This window comes from Panthera leo, chromosome B2 (genome assembly GCF_018350215.1).
Source record: "Panthera leo isolate Ple1 chromosome B2, P.leo_Ple1_pat1.1, whole genome shotgun sequence".
In the NCBI taxonomy this organism is placed as follows: domain Eukaryota; kingdom Metazoa; phylum Chordata; class Mammalia; order Carnivora; family Felidae; genus Panthera; species Panthera leo.
Window position 1 is genome coordinate 114,795,126 of NC_056683.1, and position 15,920 is coordinate 114,811,045.

Here is a 15,920-nt window from a genome sequence, read left to right on the forward strand (position 1 = left end):
ACAAACTAAAGTATGTTACTTTCCTTACTGTTCTGTGGTTTCATATGATAACTAATTTATTGATCCCATGTATACCTCTTGAAGACTTAATGAGGAATTAGTCCCTAATGATAACATAGCAACAGGAGTTCAGACACTGGCTCCAAGAAAAAATAAAGGTTATGTGGAAAGAATAACACTCCCACCTTGAATAGTTTTGGTAGAGGTTGTTATAACAATTTATCACTGAAAAGACCTTTCTTTTTCATTGTTTTGATATTCGCAGCTGTCAATAACACCCCGACGCATAAGTGTGCAAACATAAAATCAAGTGGCATGTTATCTCCACTGGGTGAAAAGTCTGTCAATTTAATTAATGAAGATGATGACAATTTTAGAGCCACTGCCAATAGGCAATGCTGTTTTAATATTAAATAGATTGTAAACAGATGTGCCACCCTCTGGGATTCTCTTAAAGTTTAAAACCACATAAGGAGGAACTGCAACCTATTACTTATCTTCCACACACAATATTTACATTTACCAAGAATTGTATGAGAACTTACATGCTATAATGTTTCCATATCGATTTTTTGCTCTATTTTGATCTTTTTTAGCTACATCCCAAGATGCTGACTGTCCTTCAAAGAAGCTCTGGAAAAAAAAAAGAAGAAGAAAGTAACAAGAAGACTGAATTTAACTCCTTTTCTTGAATCAGGTTTTTCTGTTCTGATGACCAAAATAGTAAAAGCCACTTTCCTCAGGGAGGAAGGAAGTCCTAGAGCAGTAAATAAGTTCTCTTTTCAGACCTCAAACTTGTTTGTTGGCCTCTTACTTGTTCATCTTGGATGGGACTGAGTTCAAAAGGAGGACAAAAAACAACTTGAGGAAATAAAGGATCTTGAAACTATTTCAAATTTAAGATCGCTACGACTCTGAGACATGGAAGCAGAGAAAGCATCAAAACTTTAAAACTAGTTTTAATGAGTATCTTTCAAATGTTTTTCTTTTAGCATTTATAGCAGGAAAAAGAAAACCTGTTTTCCCCTATAATTATTCATTAAATCATGTGCAATACATCACATTTCAGTTTCTTTGAAGATCATGAAAAGGACTGAGTCTGTACAACAAGGGACCATATGAAAATTAAAAAGAGTCACCATATCCAAGAATCTTGGAACAGATGAATTTGCTGATTGGTTTAATTACCATATGCAGCAATTTAAAATATGGGTATAGATTTCTTTTTGCAGTAAAGCTTAAACTTTGCTCAACACAGGAAATGGGGTCTTCAAAGAGTCAACGGTTTTTGAAGTGAGGTACACAGGAATACACATAAAATGAAGAAAAAAAAACACCCCAGCTCTGGCAGAATATTATAATTCCTTACACTATTTTGTTGCCACAGCCAAGTGTTTCTGGTATATGTCTAGAACCAACTTTCAAAATTCAAAGCTAATTTTATTCACAACTCAGGTATACAAGCAATCAGTCAATAAAATACGGAGCTTTGAAGATTCTTCATGAAGTTGAGTGTATTTTGGATGGTCTTTCAAGGTCAAATACTGCTTGGATACTTTCACTTTAAATATGTGTATATGGTGGTATGTATATGGTGATGGAGGAACTTCCTTCTATGCCCCAGACTGATACTTCTTAGTAAGTGAAGAGTGGCAAAAGAACTTTTTCCTTTTTGCTATGTTTATTGAGATGTTAAGGTTAAATCATTTCCTGTGCAGTAAAAATCCCGGTCTTCTGGATTGAGCAGGAAGGGGAAATAAAGTTGGAAGAAGAATTTCCCACATCCTTCTTTTGGCTTCCTAATATTGCCTGGATTTGCAGTGCTCTGTCTTTCTACGCAGCCACTCTCAACCAACAATGCACCAAGAAAACTAAGAGTGACAAGTAGGACAAAGATTAACCCCATTTCTCAACAGAGGGTCAATACGCAAAGAGGCAGAGAAGGACCTACTGCTTACGTCATTCAAATGGCAGAATCTGTAATGATACAGTGGAATTCAAAGTATCCTGTTACAGATCTTTCAGTGGGGAAATATAGGGTCTAAAAAGTAGTTTTTAAATAGCAAGAATAAAATTCTGGAATCGAACATTTAAGAATTTTTCAAGTGAATTCAGACTCAGATATATCCCCAGAAATTGCCCTTTCTTTCAATTCCATCTCCGCCCACTCCCCATATACACATTTGAGTATATGCTCATGGACTCAAGATTAGAGAGTCTACAGAGTGTTCCTCTCCTTGTTATGTTAAAGGGAATGAAAAGTGTTAAATTCCACTATTATGATTAGAAATAAGATGTAGCATAGTATTGAAACTTTCACCTCGTATTCCTCTTTGAACCCATAGCTGTCTGATGTCTTCATGAGATTAATGTGCTGCAATAAGTCGGCAACCCTGATGGCTGGGTGCAGCTGACCCGTCTGGTAAGGGGATTCTGTCCCCTCACAGAGGTAGCGAGGTACATCTAGAAGACGACTGGACTCAGCTGTAGCACTGTGGTTCTCATCTGGCATTTTTCAGATTCCAAAAGATTAAAAAAAAGACAAAGTTATCTTGTTTAATACGTTATCTATGCAAAGAAAATTGTAAGAACTTAAGATTTTTCTGATATCAGGAAGAAGAAAAAGAAATATAGCATAGATCTGGGGCAGCTTCCCTATACAGACAAAGTCTTTTATATCAGCTCAAGGTATGAGGTCAGAGCATATTATGCTTATATCACCACGATAACAGATGCTGTGAGATGTAGAGACATCTGATCCACTTTTAGAAAGTCTAAGTGGGAGATCTGGCTGAGTTCTTCCTTTTTCGTGTATCTGCAGTCATAGCAGCATAGGGTAGGACCAGAAGATCAAGTTGTCAATTGGAGAGGTGTTTTCATTGTTGAGTAAACTGAACAAACTCCTTCCCAACAATATCCCAACCTCACTCATGGACCCAATCTAAGCAACCTATCCCCATAGGACTGCTGTCCTTAGTCTTGTGGGCCTACTATGCCACCTGGGGCTACTTAGAATGGTACACTCCAGACTGGGAAACATGAGCATTCTAGAGAATCATCCCTAGGGCCCACTATGCCTGCTAGCCAGCTTATATGTGCATTTAGTCTTAGTCTCTACTCTTTTGGTTTATTGTTATGGTTACTGTTTTGATTGTAAATATATTTTGACTTTTCTGCCCACCATGTGAAAGAAACGAGGGTGTATGTTTGGGGCAAAATGTGTAGGTAGTTCCTGTGGAATTCTTCCCTGGCCCATCCAGGCTGAGCTACAAAGCTCCTTCTTTATGTTTCCATGGCCTCCTCATGTACATGTCATTTCACTTACTCTATATTTCAATCATTTGTTTACTGATCTTTTTTTTTTTTTTACTAAATTCTGAATGCTTAAAGTATAGAGACAGAGTCATATTTTTCTTTTTATTTCTGCTGACTGCTGCAAAGCAGTCATTCAATAAATATTTCAGTGAATGAATCAATTAAAATAAACAGAATCCCTTACCACCCACGTTTAAGTGTAGGCCCCATCCCAATTGTGTCATTAGCTTAACATGAAACTTTTAACTCTCTTTGTCATAAGGAAGAAATGAACAAGAACATTATACCTATGAAGTATAAATATTATTTTAATGACCACAGCACTAATCATTACAATGAGTAAAAGCATGCTTATATTTATCACATTTAAACTTACCACTTTCAAAAAAAAAAAAAAACAAATGTTTTAAGGGTGTTACTTTGGAAAGCATTATACTGCCATATTCATTAACAGAAGAGAAAGTACACTCTTAGGGGAACTTTTGTTTTTAATGATAATGCATACTGTAGAGAACGATATTTAATTAACAGTGAAACATATTTCAAGGGCTGGTACATTTGCCTGTTCTATCACCAACTCTACAAATAGGATATGGCAAAAAATGAATTGTTGTCCCCATGATAAACATTTTTTCTTCCTGGAGAAGGGAAAAAAAAGAACCCCACAATCAGATCTGTGTGCTTCTACAATTTAGTTTGATTGCATTTATTTCACTTTCCCTTGTTAGGCTGAATGCCTTTTTTTTTTTTTTTTTTTTTTTGCATTTACTTCTAAAAATATCACATTGAATCCCAAAAACCCCTGGTGGATTCTTTTGTGACCTAACCACCCAACTGAATTAATCTCTTTTAACCCAGGCTTTGCCCACCCTCTTCACACAAACATTTGCTAACAAACATGATTCATGAGTTTCCTCTTCTTCCTATGAGGCTACACTCGGTTGATCTATCTTTGCTAAAATATTAGAATCAATAGATTAACATAGACATTAACATAAAAATTAAATTCAGAAGCCACTGATTTGGGCACTATCACAGAATATACAGCTTAGGATGACAGCTTAGGACAGACAATGTTGGAAAGGGAAAATGCAATCACCCAAGCTGGGATACGGTAGCCTGGGCTGTGCGGAGCAGTACCAGAGCTCGTATCATTACTGCTGGGGCAGCGGAATATTTACAATTATAACAGGCTCAGTGAGAAATGAAGAAGTCACCCATATTCCAAATCTTCCATGATTTGTCCAATATGAAATAGACAGTGCCTTTTGTTTTGCATTAAGCTTTCACACATTAATACAATGAGCAGTATCCATTAAAATAATCACATATGAATTATTAATCTCAATACATTTTCCACCTCATTACACCACCTAATAATGACACTGGTTTGAGAGTACATGTTCTAATCATTATCCTTATTACACATTTAAGAAAAATAACTTCAAATATCTCCTTGATCGAAAGCTTTCTAGAATTCTTTGCGATATACTTACCGGTTATAGGGACTTTAACCCAATGAAGCAGTAAAACACAAAAAAGCAAAAATATGAATCAATATGAAAAGATTCTAAGTGCCTTTAAAATCAGTAAGTAGGTATTAATATCAAGCAATATTTGAAGTGATTTCAAAAATTGCTTTACAAATACAAAATCAAGTGGATGTAAAATAACTATAAATACCATGATTCCAAGAATGATGAAAATGCAACAAATCATTTCTAAATCTGATATGATTAATGAGATTTAGCTTTTAAAGAATATTTAAAAAAACCAGCTTGACTTTCAAACTGAAATAAATGCGTAACAACTGTTCATATGGATAGATTTTATGACTATAATGTTAACTCTAGCCTTCCTTAAACATACATATCTCTTCTCACAGGGCAAATTACTATAATAATCTTTTAAACTTTATAGTTTGTAAAACTCACATATATTATTTCATTGTCTCCTTACAAAACTGTGAATAAGTTTTCAGATGGGAAAGCACAGACATAAGGTATTTTCATAGGTTCATATTGTGAGTTCCCAAGAGAAGCATGATTTGGACCTGATTCAACATTTTCTTAAAATATTACTGTAATGGAATTTTAACATTTAGGTAACTAATTTTTCCTCAGTGGGTTTTTAATATTTTAACTGAATTTTACTTATTAATTTGATGGTGACAGCATTCTACAGCATTTTGCTCAACAGAAGATGACATTTTCAGAGGCATTTGGTGCCATCCCAATGATCATGGTTCCTGGCCCCTCCTTACTTGATAGGGCTACCCCTTGGGATGAATTCCCCAGTTCACTTCCCTGCCATTATTGGTGTGGACATCAAAAGGGGAGTACAGTCAGAGAAAGAGAACATTGACTTTCAGATTTTTTTAGAATATATATTTTTTATAGTATAAAATTATAAGTTTAATAATAATTATTTTAGTAAAAAGGAAGTGTATTTCACTTAACTGAATTAATTGTATTGTTCCAAAATATTTTACAAATGTAATTAAATGTGGAATACATGGATAATAAAAACGTGCATAAAACGTAAGATAAAGTTTTATGCTTGCAAGAAACTTCAATTTTTATATTGAATGAGAGAATTGGAAGCTTTTAAGATACATTTATCTGGCAATTTCCATATTTCTTTGGTTAAATCTTTAATATTAGAAACACTAGGATAAAACTGATATAGAAATTGTTAACATATAAGCAAGCTGGTCATGAATCATGGGTGCATAATTAGTCAAGGAACAGAGTACAAATTGAAATGAAACTCATTCCATTCTTAAATATACAGTTGATTAAACATTAATTTTACATTTGCAAAGGCCTTATTCATCACTAGCAACATCACTTGTCTTAGATGTTGTATAGTGGTAAACCTTGGCTTATTCTCAATTTCTTGAAGGATAACACATCATGTAAGCTGCATATATAGAATGCAAAACTCCACATGAATATTATAGCAACTTTACCTGCATTTATAAATTCTTAATAAAGGCAAAACTAAAGCGAATGCACACATTTTTAATGTTCACTTGGAAATGTGTTCTTTAGTTGCTATAAACTTAAGGGGATTGAGAAAAATCTCTGCGTCAAGTAGATTTTTACATATAAACTAATTACTCAGGTAGCACTGGCTCCTGAGATGTGTGCATTTGGGACCTTTCTACTAACCTGCATATATATACATCAGTCATATATTGAGAACCACTGGACTTTTGCTCCAAATCTAACAGAACCAAGAATTTAAAAATACATAGTTTCTAAAAAGCATCTTACTTATTTGAAATCCACTAAATCTGACTGGGTTGACCACAGTTGCTTTCTTTGATAAGATCAGGACTTAATTTTCAAAATCAAGCTGCTTCCTACCCTGTGGATAATTACTGTGTAGACAAAGCTATAACTCATGCAAGGATGTGTGATCCATGCAAGAAAGAATGATAAAGAATTAGGGCCTCACCTAACACAGCAGTCGGCACAAGTGGATCATTGGGCACTGTAGGAAAACAAAGCTCATGAAGGAATATATTGCCCTAAAGTTGTATTTTACATTTTCCTTTAAAATGGATTTATGCTTTCTCAAGAAATATAACTATTCATCTTTCTTTGATTATTGTAACCTGCAAAGGTAAAATTCTCTTTTTCAACTTGGGTTACCTCAAAACACCAGGAAAGGTGCCGCTGTAATTAAAGTTCAGTATTCTGTTCGATTTTAAAAGCCAGGAAGATTCAACTTGACATTATAAAGATAATAAAATGGGGAGGGGGACCCATTTAAATCTATCAAGTGCAAGGTACTCAGAGAAATAATGATCTCAGATTCATTCCAAATATTTTTTTTCAGTTAACTGTAAGAAATAGATTTAATCCTTTCTCCAGGTTCATAAGTGGGTTTGTACCGTTACACGGCTGAATTCAAGCTTCCTAATAAAGTACGAACAGAGACAATAGGTAGAAAAGTTTGGGGAACAAAAATGCTTCCAAATCCTTTTAGATTAATTACTAAATCAAGTGGTCAGAGAGACAGTACATCTATATTTTCAGCAAAGTTAACTTATGCTCTTCTTTATCATTTATCTTACAGTGAAATAAAAAATGAAATTGATCAAGAAGGCCCTATGATGATTAAAATTAATTCCAAAGGGCCTCATACAGCATTATAGCAACGAATTTGGTGGCAATATAGATCAAGGAACATGAGGGGATGTTTTTAGGGCCAGTGATTACTGAAAATTTTCACCAAGCTGAACATTTCCCAGAATATTCTTTATCGCTTTCTCTCCTTCTGGCTGCTTCCTCCATTTCTGTTGTACTTTTTCTCACTATTCAAAAGGTGATGTGTTGAATTCGAAGTGATTTAAGGAGCTTCAAAATCATTTACTAAAATTGTAAGGAAGACGGGCACCTGGGTGGGTCAGTTGGTTAAGCCTCTGACTCTTGGTTTCAGCTCAGGCCTTGATCTCGTGGTTCGTGAGTTGGGGGACAGTGCGGAGCCTGCTTGGGATCTCTTTCTCCCTCTCTCGCTGCCCCTCCCCCGCTTGCTCTCTCTGTCTCTCTCGAAATAAATAAATAAACTTAAGAAAACTGTAATGAAGAACTTACATCTTGGACTGAAATTATGCTGGTCCATGAACGTGATGGAAAGCGGGTCTTCTGCATGCAGGGTGCTCTGATCAGCGTAACTTCGGTCCATGGCGTTCACCATGTGAGTCATCTCCTGTCGGGTGTTGCCCATAACATCTTTGCGTTTTTTAGCAAGCTTGCTGCCAAGGCAAATACAAAAGGGAAACCCCAGTGTGAGGCTTGGAGGCCAGTTGACACCAGTGGCAAGTAGTTCAGGAGGATCCAGGGATAAGTAGACAAAGATGTAGTTTGGAATCTCTAAATTTCCTAACTTCAGGAATTAGGTTTAATAGTCAAACAACATCTGCCGGTAGCTGTAATTTTGTCATCTGGATACTTCAACATTCAAGCGGCCAACTGAAACCTTTCATTTCTTGTATCTTAAAATAGTCATTAATTATAACTATGCTTTATTGAAGCCACAAATAAATACTTCCTTAGTAGAACTGCTCAAGGAAAATTTAAGATAAAGCCAAGTTTTGGTTTTCCTCTTGGGTAATTAATTCTTTTGATCACCTTTTAGAAGTTCTTCTGGGGAATAACATGACGATTTTTTTAAGTTTATTTTACTCTAGTCCCCCAATTAAAATAGACAAAGAAATCCCATTCTTCATTCTGTTTTATTACTTGGTAAAAATGCAACACGTGTAGCATTTACATATTTAGTAGCATATTTATAACATCAATCCAAACTTAATCGGGAGAACTGTAGAATTAACCACTGCTACATTTAATGCAAATACACATACATGTGGGAAAATTATACACTGTATAAGAAAAGTGCCCTGAGAAAAGTTTGGCAAATACAATGTTGACATAGTATACAGATGATCATAATCTTGAGTCATAGCCATGGTCAAATCCTAAAGATGTGTTTTAGAAGCACATGGCAGGGTATTAACTGAAGATGTGCCTTATAAATGCAGTAGGGCAAATGACTTAGGGGATTTAGAAATCAGTGGAGTTAGACTTTTGAGCTCCTCAAATACTGACATCTTTATCTTATATATCAAGGATGTGAAATACATTCTGGTTCTTTGTGAATGTTACACATAAAACATGCAATAAAAAGCTATTAAAGGTATATAAAACATTTATATCCCATTAACAAGGCAATTTATATATAATATAAATAAAGGCACTCTAAAAGCTTGTAGTAGCCAGATTGTATTTATGGCAGCAGTTTATGTACCTTGGAAATATTCCTTCGTTGTTTGAAGAATGCCTTTTCTCAGCTAGGTTATTAACTAGGACATATTCTTCTGATGCTCATTAGTATCTGTACTAGAGGAAATATACTACAAATACTTTTTAAAGGCTCATTTAATGGTTGTGTTTATGTTCAAGGGCTTCTCCTTTACAAAATTAATGTAGCAATTTGAGAGCTCCTCCAGATTATAGTACTTGGCCTCGGAGAATATGTCCCAACACACCCAATATATGGATACAACAGATCCAACACCCGAATAAGATGGTCATAAACTAGGCATTAGGATGCAAGTGACGTTAACTTCTTTAAAAGAAGTAATAATAATGGGAATGACAGTACTAGTAATAAGACAACAATGACAAAAGCATAACAAGAACTACCACCACCACCACCATCATTTATTAGTGATATCTGATGTATTCATTGAAAGAGCTATTGTCCTTTTTCTAGGCTATAGGGTAGAAACCCTGCAAAATCTTACAGATATTAGACAGGTAGTACAAATGAGTGCTGCTGCCAGGGCTGTCTGGAAGGGTGGGGACTGTGGAGAACTGGAAAGCCATTTAGGGGGCAACTTGCCTAAGTGATTATTGGCATTTGATCCCAATTTTCTGATTTTAAAATTATTTTCAAAGACAAGTCATGAATCTGAATATTTATGTTAAATTTCCTGATTTTCTCAAGTGGTTCAATTTTTTGAAACCATGGATAGGGAAAATTAAACATCAGCAGGTCCTATTTTGGTCTATAGATTTTACTTTCCAAACTTACCTGTAGACCACCATATAAAGTATTTGTTCTTTGACCTACAATATTCTTTTACCTCTAGAAGAATAGAATAGAATAGAATAGAATAGAATAGAAAGAATAGAATAGAATAGAATAGAATAGAATAGAATAGAATAGAATAGAAAGAAGCTATTCTGTCTCACTGCATCAGGGAGGCTTCTCTGATCTCAATACAACCTGTCTCAGGTTAGGTTTCCCTGTTAGGTTATTTTTATAACACCATGTTTTCTGACTATAACAATGCTCATCATGTATCAGTGCAAATGCCCTTTTAATTGTTTCCCCACTGTGTATTCCACGGAGGGAAGGACCATTACCGCTAACATGTACAGCAGTCTCTGGCACATAGCAGGCACTCAATAAATGCTTATTGAATGGATGAAATAGGACCGTTATATGCTTGGCACTTTTCATTTGTTAACTCAATTAATTCTCAGATCAACCCACTGATTCTAATTGTATAGATGAGTTTATTGAGATTCAGACAAGTTAAATAACCTTCCCACGGTTATATATCTAATAAGCAGTGAAGAATAATCTGGTTTCAAAGCCTACGCTGTCACACTATATCCAGTTGCTGACATTTTTTTTTTAAATTCCACATTACAAAGTGCACCATAATATGAAGAAGTGTCTACTTGGCTCTAGGAGTTAAACATTAGTTGTTACAAATTTGAGAAGAAGAATGTGAATATAGCACAAACGTTTTGCCACTTAAAAGTGTTTCAAACAGTAAAAACAAAACAATTTAAGAAATAACTTTCAATCTTTGTTTCTTGGGCAAGAAGAATGAATTCATTCCTCAAAAATTTTGAGATTGAACTTTATAAAAATAACATAACTGGAAATGTGGATTAAAAATAATGTTAAAAATTTGAGGATGGGTACTTCAAACCAATTAGAAAAGACAGGTTGAAACTTTGAGGCTTTCGTTTAAAACACATATAATTATATATATTTTGTGATTAAGGAAAAATAAGAAAAATTAATTTGTCAAATGCACAACAAAAGTTTTCATGGCAATGAAAGACTTTTCAGATTCACAAGCCTTTGTTAGATGACAAATTATGGGGGCATTTGACCTTTGTTAATATCTGCCAGCGATGCATTCTCAACTTGGTCTTTATACCTTAACCCTCACAACAACCCTGTGAGGTAGGCTTTAATTCAGGTTATTACAAAACAAAAATAACATTAGAGTTAAGGGTTTTGATCATGAGTGACAGTCACTATGATGATGCCAATGAATGTTAGCTAAAGATCACAACTGGTTTTCTTTTAAATTGTATTCCAATTTATTTATTTACTTTTATTTAAAAATTCTCTGATTCAGGTTGGGTATGTTTATATTAGATATGTTTAGATTTAGATTAGGTATGTTTAAGCAGTTTTTAAAATCATATATCTGTGACATTTTTCAAGTTATGATTGATACGGCCAATTGTCCTAAGTATTATAGTAATAATAGGACCATAACCTACTATATAGCCTAGCATACAGAAATGTTATCCATCCACTAAAAAGGCAATTCCATTCTAACATTACGGATACATCAATGGTTAATGGTAAGCTTACTGACATTCTCATAAATACTTACTGATTCTTATGTTTCATGATTTGTCTCCCTCTGAACAACCAACATTTTATATATAAATATAAATATAAGTATAAATATAAATATAGTGCACTTCAGGACAGTTAAGCAATTCATTTTACAACTACTTGAGTTTGACAGATGTGCAAATGACTTTCATTATCCAAGCAGCCAACAGCATAAACTTCTGCAGGTGGATATATGGGTGGGCTATAAAAGAGGAAAAGTGCTCCATAATTGTATGAAATGGTACAGTTAATTACCTTTGGCTTCATCAAACATGATTTAACAAGGATATTATGATTCATCACAATAAGCTAAGAGCACTGTTAGTTTACCCTTGCTTGTTTCAGCAGATTATAAGAAGCCAAGCGTTTGTAATATTTAAAATATTGGCAGACCTCTGTTATAGAGTCACTTAAAAAACATCGAGACGCTTAAAAAATTTTATCGTAAAACTTACTTAAATTTGTCTAGTAAAATAAATACTGTCAGATAAATGCCCCCAAACATACTTAATCACAATTCTTAAGCCTTAAAAGTTGGTGAATCAACTGTCGATCAGGCAATGTCCAAGAATACTTTTGACATCATTCCTTCGGATTGGATGAATACCCTGGCATCTAAGGTAATAAACTGAAGGTGACTAGAGAAATAGAGTGAAATATTCTCTGTCTTCACTCAGACTAACATTCCATACTTGAGTACAGTTGCTGAGCTAAGTGTTTGGAAGATAAAAAGGAAATACATGGACACTTTGGTATATTTTGTGTAGGATGACAGGGTTCTTTTTGGTCTTGGTTTTACAAAATCATTGTCCTGTTTAAGTTATAATAAATGAACTCGATTTTTCTTTTCTAAGAAGATGTTTTGTTTCTTTGTCATTGCAACATTATCACTTTATCCATTTGTTTTTATAAGAGCATACTGCTTGCCTAGATGACCAGATCAAAGGTCTTCTGAAAGTTATAGCCCATCCTGGATTCCTGGAAATGTGGAGAGAGATGTTATCACAGTCGGACCTGACCTGATTTGCAGTATGAGGTATCATGTTTATAAGATACAAGTTTGACTTAAGTAAAAAAATGATGTTTTGGGCTTTAGTCTAAAACTACTAGCGGAAAATTATAAATAAAAGTAGCTGAACATACAGAAATACAATATCCCTTTTTAAAAAGATTAACAAAATAAGTTAATGGATAAACTTTATAGTTTTAGAGTCCAGAAAATATCACCCAAATCACAAACAGTTAAAATGTTTTGTTCTTGTTTTTTTTGAAAAGGGATACTGCATCTTTAACACAGGTAAAGTTGTATATCACCCATTTTCTACTTACAGGTAGTAGGAGTAAGAATAGTAGCTCCTCCTGGCAAGCAAATCACAGACAGTGGAAAAAGAGAAGCAATGGTGAATGAAAAGCGTGACTCTGTCACATTCAATAAAGCAGAAAAATGTGCGTTAAAAAATAAAATAAAATAAAATAAAATAAAAGTCATGTTTTTTTTTGGTTTGCATTTCCATTTGCTCATGCATTTGTTAGATATTTTTTTGCCATGCAATTAGACAGATAAGCAATAGAAAATAAAATTTAAAATACATAATTTGGAAAAAAATAGCATGCTGATATTTCTCTTGCTGCCAGAAAAAGTTTAAATTAAATGGATTGTGTATTTCAACATGCAGTTAAGCATACTATTATCCATTACCATCGAAAAGCCATGATAGATGGAATAGCTGTGTATAGAACTTGTACACTAATTTGACTAGTTTTCTTGAGATACAAAATGTAAATATCTATTAGGTTCATATAGAATATATGCAGAGTGACATCTAGATTTCTAAACAAGTGATTATATCTTAATGGTACAGAGGTACATACATATATTATGTGAATATACATATGCCCCATACACTATATATACACAAAGATATTTCCACAGTAGATGTATGTGATCACGATATCATACACAAACATTTACTGTATTGAAACATAATTTCAAGTTTATGTTGGGAATTAATAATGTGTTCATGCTGCACATTTAAAATATAATACAAAACCAATGGAAAAAATGGCATACATTTGGAAATAATTCAACAGCGTTTAAAAAAAAATGACATTGCGTTTTGAAAGATGCACTATCCCTTTTCTTAGCCTAAAAACTTACTTTATATATACCCTCAGCTGTAGAATTTTACTAAATTAAATTCCAAACCATATCTTTACACAAAACCCAAAAATACATAGAACTTTTTTTTTTTCAACATGAGAAATATACCTATGTAGATTATTCCCAGTGAGGGATAAAGTCTTGAGAAACTTAATTTCCCATAAAAATAAAGATCATAAAAGACTAAAAATAGTTGCTTTTCCATTATTTTGTTATAAATTTGTGTATTAAAAGGGAAACATTATATACTAGAATTGATTAAGCTTTGATGCTATGCAATACTGTTATAAAATCTATGTGTATGTGTAAGAAACATATTTGTGATTAAATCATACATGATACATGTGAGACATACTACATATGAGTGAAAGTCATTACAAAGTTGCTTAGATAAGGGATTCAAGTAATTTAGTTATGATATTTATCAGAAGGAAATAGATCTAAATACGTAACTTGGTCTATCTATAAAGTTGTACTTTTCCTAGTCATGAAGGTAGTGGTGAGGAAGAGAAACAAAAGGCCTGGCATACTTTCTATCAAAAGACAATCAATTAATGCATAATTATGAAAACTCAAACATTAAGCATTTTAATAGAGAGGCCATCCATTTAAAATATGAACCAGAAAAAGAATTTGTTACATTATGCAATTTTAGACAGTTGTCAGAGCATTTTACCCACACAAGTATAATCGTGCTTAGAGGTTATTTTGGTATACTTTAAGAAATGTATGTTTCAATTTTTTTTATTGTTGTTGTAATTTATGAAACAGAGGGCCATGGATAAGGAAGGCTACAATAACAAATAAGTGTTGAATAATAACAAATAAAACCAATAAGTTTAACCCAATTCTAACTGAGTGAGGACATAATCAGAGGCCAATTTCATGCTCTCTCATTTCTGATCCGAAGGGACTGGAATAGTTGCAATCCTGAAGCAGAGTTTAGTTAACTCTCCAAATATAAATTTAAACTAAATAGAGACATAAGATCTGAAGGTTGCAATCAGTTATTTTATTGGTCTTGATTGGCAAATTTGTATTACTGAAATACTTAAGTATTCCTGTCTCAAATATGATGTATTCTCCAACCACAGAGGTAGACAACAGCAAAAAGAGAAAGCACTGTTAGGGAAAGCACGTATGGAGCTAATTTAACACAAAACACTATAATGCATACCTAATGTTTCTAATGCAGCTGTGTCTTCTCCAACATATATATCTCCAGGGGATAATTGTAAAGAGGCAATACATTAAAATAAACTCTGATGGAACGATTAAACATGTAGTATGAGTCTTATCTATATTGTTAATGATTTATTTTGAGTACAAAGCAATCCGAATAGTCTATGATTTAATGTAATGTAAGCAGTATCATTTAATACTCAATATAATTCATAAATTGCAAACACTTCTATACACAAAACTACTTTAGGACTGTACTCTGCATGTAAAGACTTGTTTACAAGTCCTCCCAAATTGAAGTATTATCTGAAACATATGATTGGAAAGACATGAGAGTTGTATCAGTTTCTAAGACAATGCCTTATAGACAATGACATTTTATAGAATGGAAAGAAGGTCAAATTGTAAAGATTGTACACTTTGAAATGTTTTTCAGCAGGAGTATACTTTAATCTCCCGAACAGAGCTCAGTTTAAATTCCAGTAGGTCTTAATATCTTCATATAATTCCAGAAGATGGCGATATTGGTTGATATTGTATAAAAGACTAATGCTCAATTAAAAAAAAAAAACTCTTCATACTAAAGTGCTGAAATATTTAGTCAGTGAATATTTAATATACAATTTCACAAAATAATGTTTAGATTCTTCTCATATATTACTTGTAGCCAACACTTAGAAAAACAGAGTAAGAGTACAAAATAATTCAGACCATAACTCAAGTATCATAATAAATACTTTTCCCATTCTTAGCAAATAAGATTTCAAAATATAAGGTAAATGACTATCTCAAATGTCTCTGCATTTGAGAAATTTAAATTCATACGTTAATTTCAAAGTTAACTTGACAAGAAGGATAGGTTTAAGTGCAAAATTAAACTGCAAAGAACCAATAAGAATTTACTTTAACAAGCAGGAGAAATAGACTCAGATGCTGGCAACATGGTCAAAATTCAATTCATCTTCTTGTTTGCTCTATTTTAAAAGAGCTTAAGGAAATAAAAGTATTTGAAAGCTAGTGACATAAACGGTAGGTT

The 15,920-nt window shown here is 33.5% G+C and overlaps 1 protein-coding gene across 3 annotated transcripts in view; it reads right to left on the minus strand.

Annotated features, from left to right (window-relative positions):
- Positions 1-15,920, minus strand: part of PTPRK (protein tyrosine phosphatase receptor type K) — a 558,193-nt gene that overhangs the window by 26,596 nt on the left and 515,677 nt on the right. For 2 of the 3 annotated variants that reach the window (XM_042939789.1, XM_042939788.1), the window contains exons 15-17: positions 7,920-8,080; positions 2,321-2,505; positions 546-633 (exon numbers count right to left, since the gene is read on the minus strand). In XM_042939789.1, the coding sequence (XP_042795723.1) occupies positions 546-633; positions 2,321-2,505; positions 7,920-8,080 (434 nt within the window). Of the gene's footprint in view, positions 1-545; positions 634-2,320; positions 2,506-4,811; positions 4,824-6,777; positions 6,814-7,919; positions 8,081-15,920 lie in introns of all 3 variants that reach the window. The other variant, XM_042939790.1, reaches the window with a different exon arrangement.